This window comes from Monoraphidium neglectum, assembly GCF_000611645.1.
Source record: "Monoraphidium neglectum strain SAG 48.87 unplaced genomic scaffold scaffold02662, whole genome shotgun sequence".
NCBI lineage: Eukaryota > Viridiplantae > Chlorophyta > Chlorophyceae > Sphaeropleales > Selenastraceae > Monoraphidium > Monoraphidium neglectum.
The window spans coordinates 1-1,141 of NW_014010966.1; the positions used below are offsets into that span (position 1 = coordinate 1).

Sequence of the window (1,141 nt, forward strand, 5' to 3'; positions counted from 1 at the left end):
ACCTACCGCACCCTCCCAGTTGCTGTGGCCAGCTTTGCCGGCAGCAGCTCCACCACAAAGGGCACCACCACCTCCTCGTCTTTCAGTGTCAATGGAACCCTCATTGATGTGAGCGCTCGCCCGTGCGTGGTGGCTGCGTGTTCGCCTTGGGTTTCGTTGCCCAAGCGTAAGCCCCATCGGTTTGCCACTGGCCCTGCGTTGGGGTGCAAAGCTACGTACTGCAGCATCTCACCAGCTCCGAGAAGGGCCGCGCACACGGTTCCCCCACTTAAACATGAGCCCCCCCCCCCGTCCCCAAACAATGTCCCTGTGTATGCAGCTGGCGACCTCCAAAGTCCTTCCCCTCAGCCCCGGTGGCAGCAGGGGCTTCAAGCCCGCCTACACCTTCCTTCAGGGCAAGGTGCAGTTCACCACCACCTTTTCAAAAACTGTGGCCAAGTCACCCGTGTCTGGCAGCTTCGGCATCAACGGCACTGACCTCTCCCTTTTTTCAGTCAAGAGCGCCACCTCGTGCAACCTCAACCTCAAGAAAGACAAGGCATCTGGCGTCGCCAACTTCAACCTGCTGTGCAGAAACTGGCGCGTGCAGGCAAGCATGCCAGACCGCCTGACTGCGGAGCAAGCGCTGCTCTCAAGTTTTGTGGTACGGGCACACGCCTGGAATGCTTGCATGCCGATCAGAAATCGCGATTTGCAAGCTCTCGCGCAGGGTGACATTGCTGGTCCCCACGCCCCGCCCCCCCCCCCCCTTCAGTTGCCGCCTGCGGTGGGGGGCCAGCCGGACCTCGTTTCCACGATCGCCTTCAAGCAGGCTACCGGCAAGGGTGCTGTCTCCATCCAGGCCACCGGCGCCCTGACCTCTGCCCGCATCTTCTGAGCGAACAGTCTTCGTTTCGCATCGGCGGCCGCACGCCAACCGTGCGGCCCCAGCCCCGACTGCTTGGTTGCAGAGCACAGCCTGACCTTGATATTCGCCTGGATGGCGCAAGCCTCGCATGCATGTGGACCGCTTTGGCCACCAGCTTTGCCCATGCATATGTCAAGCTCGCTGCACGCCGCCTGACCGATGACCCTTGCCTGATTTGTCACACCTTTGTCAATACATTCTGGTCCGCCCAGCCCACACACCGCTGCGTGTGCC

At 61.5% G+C, this 1,141-nt stretch overlaps 1 protein-coding gene across 1 annotated transcript; it reads left to right on the forward strand.

Moving 5' to 3' along the window:
• Positions 1 to 301: 301 nt before the first annotated feature.
• Positions 302 to 877, forward strand: MNEG_11261 (hypothetical protein; the record flags this gene model as incomplete). The annotated part of the gene is made up of 2 exons (XM_014040265.1): positions 302 to 583; positions 755 to 877. 2 exons carry the CDS (start codon positions 302 to 304, stop codon positions 875 to 877), a joined length of 405 nt encoding a protein of 134 aa, XP_013895719.1.
• Between the last annotated feature and the right edge of the window lie 264 nt (positions 878 to 1,141).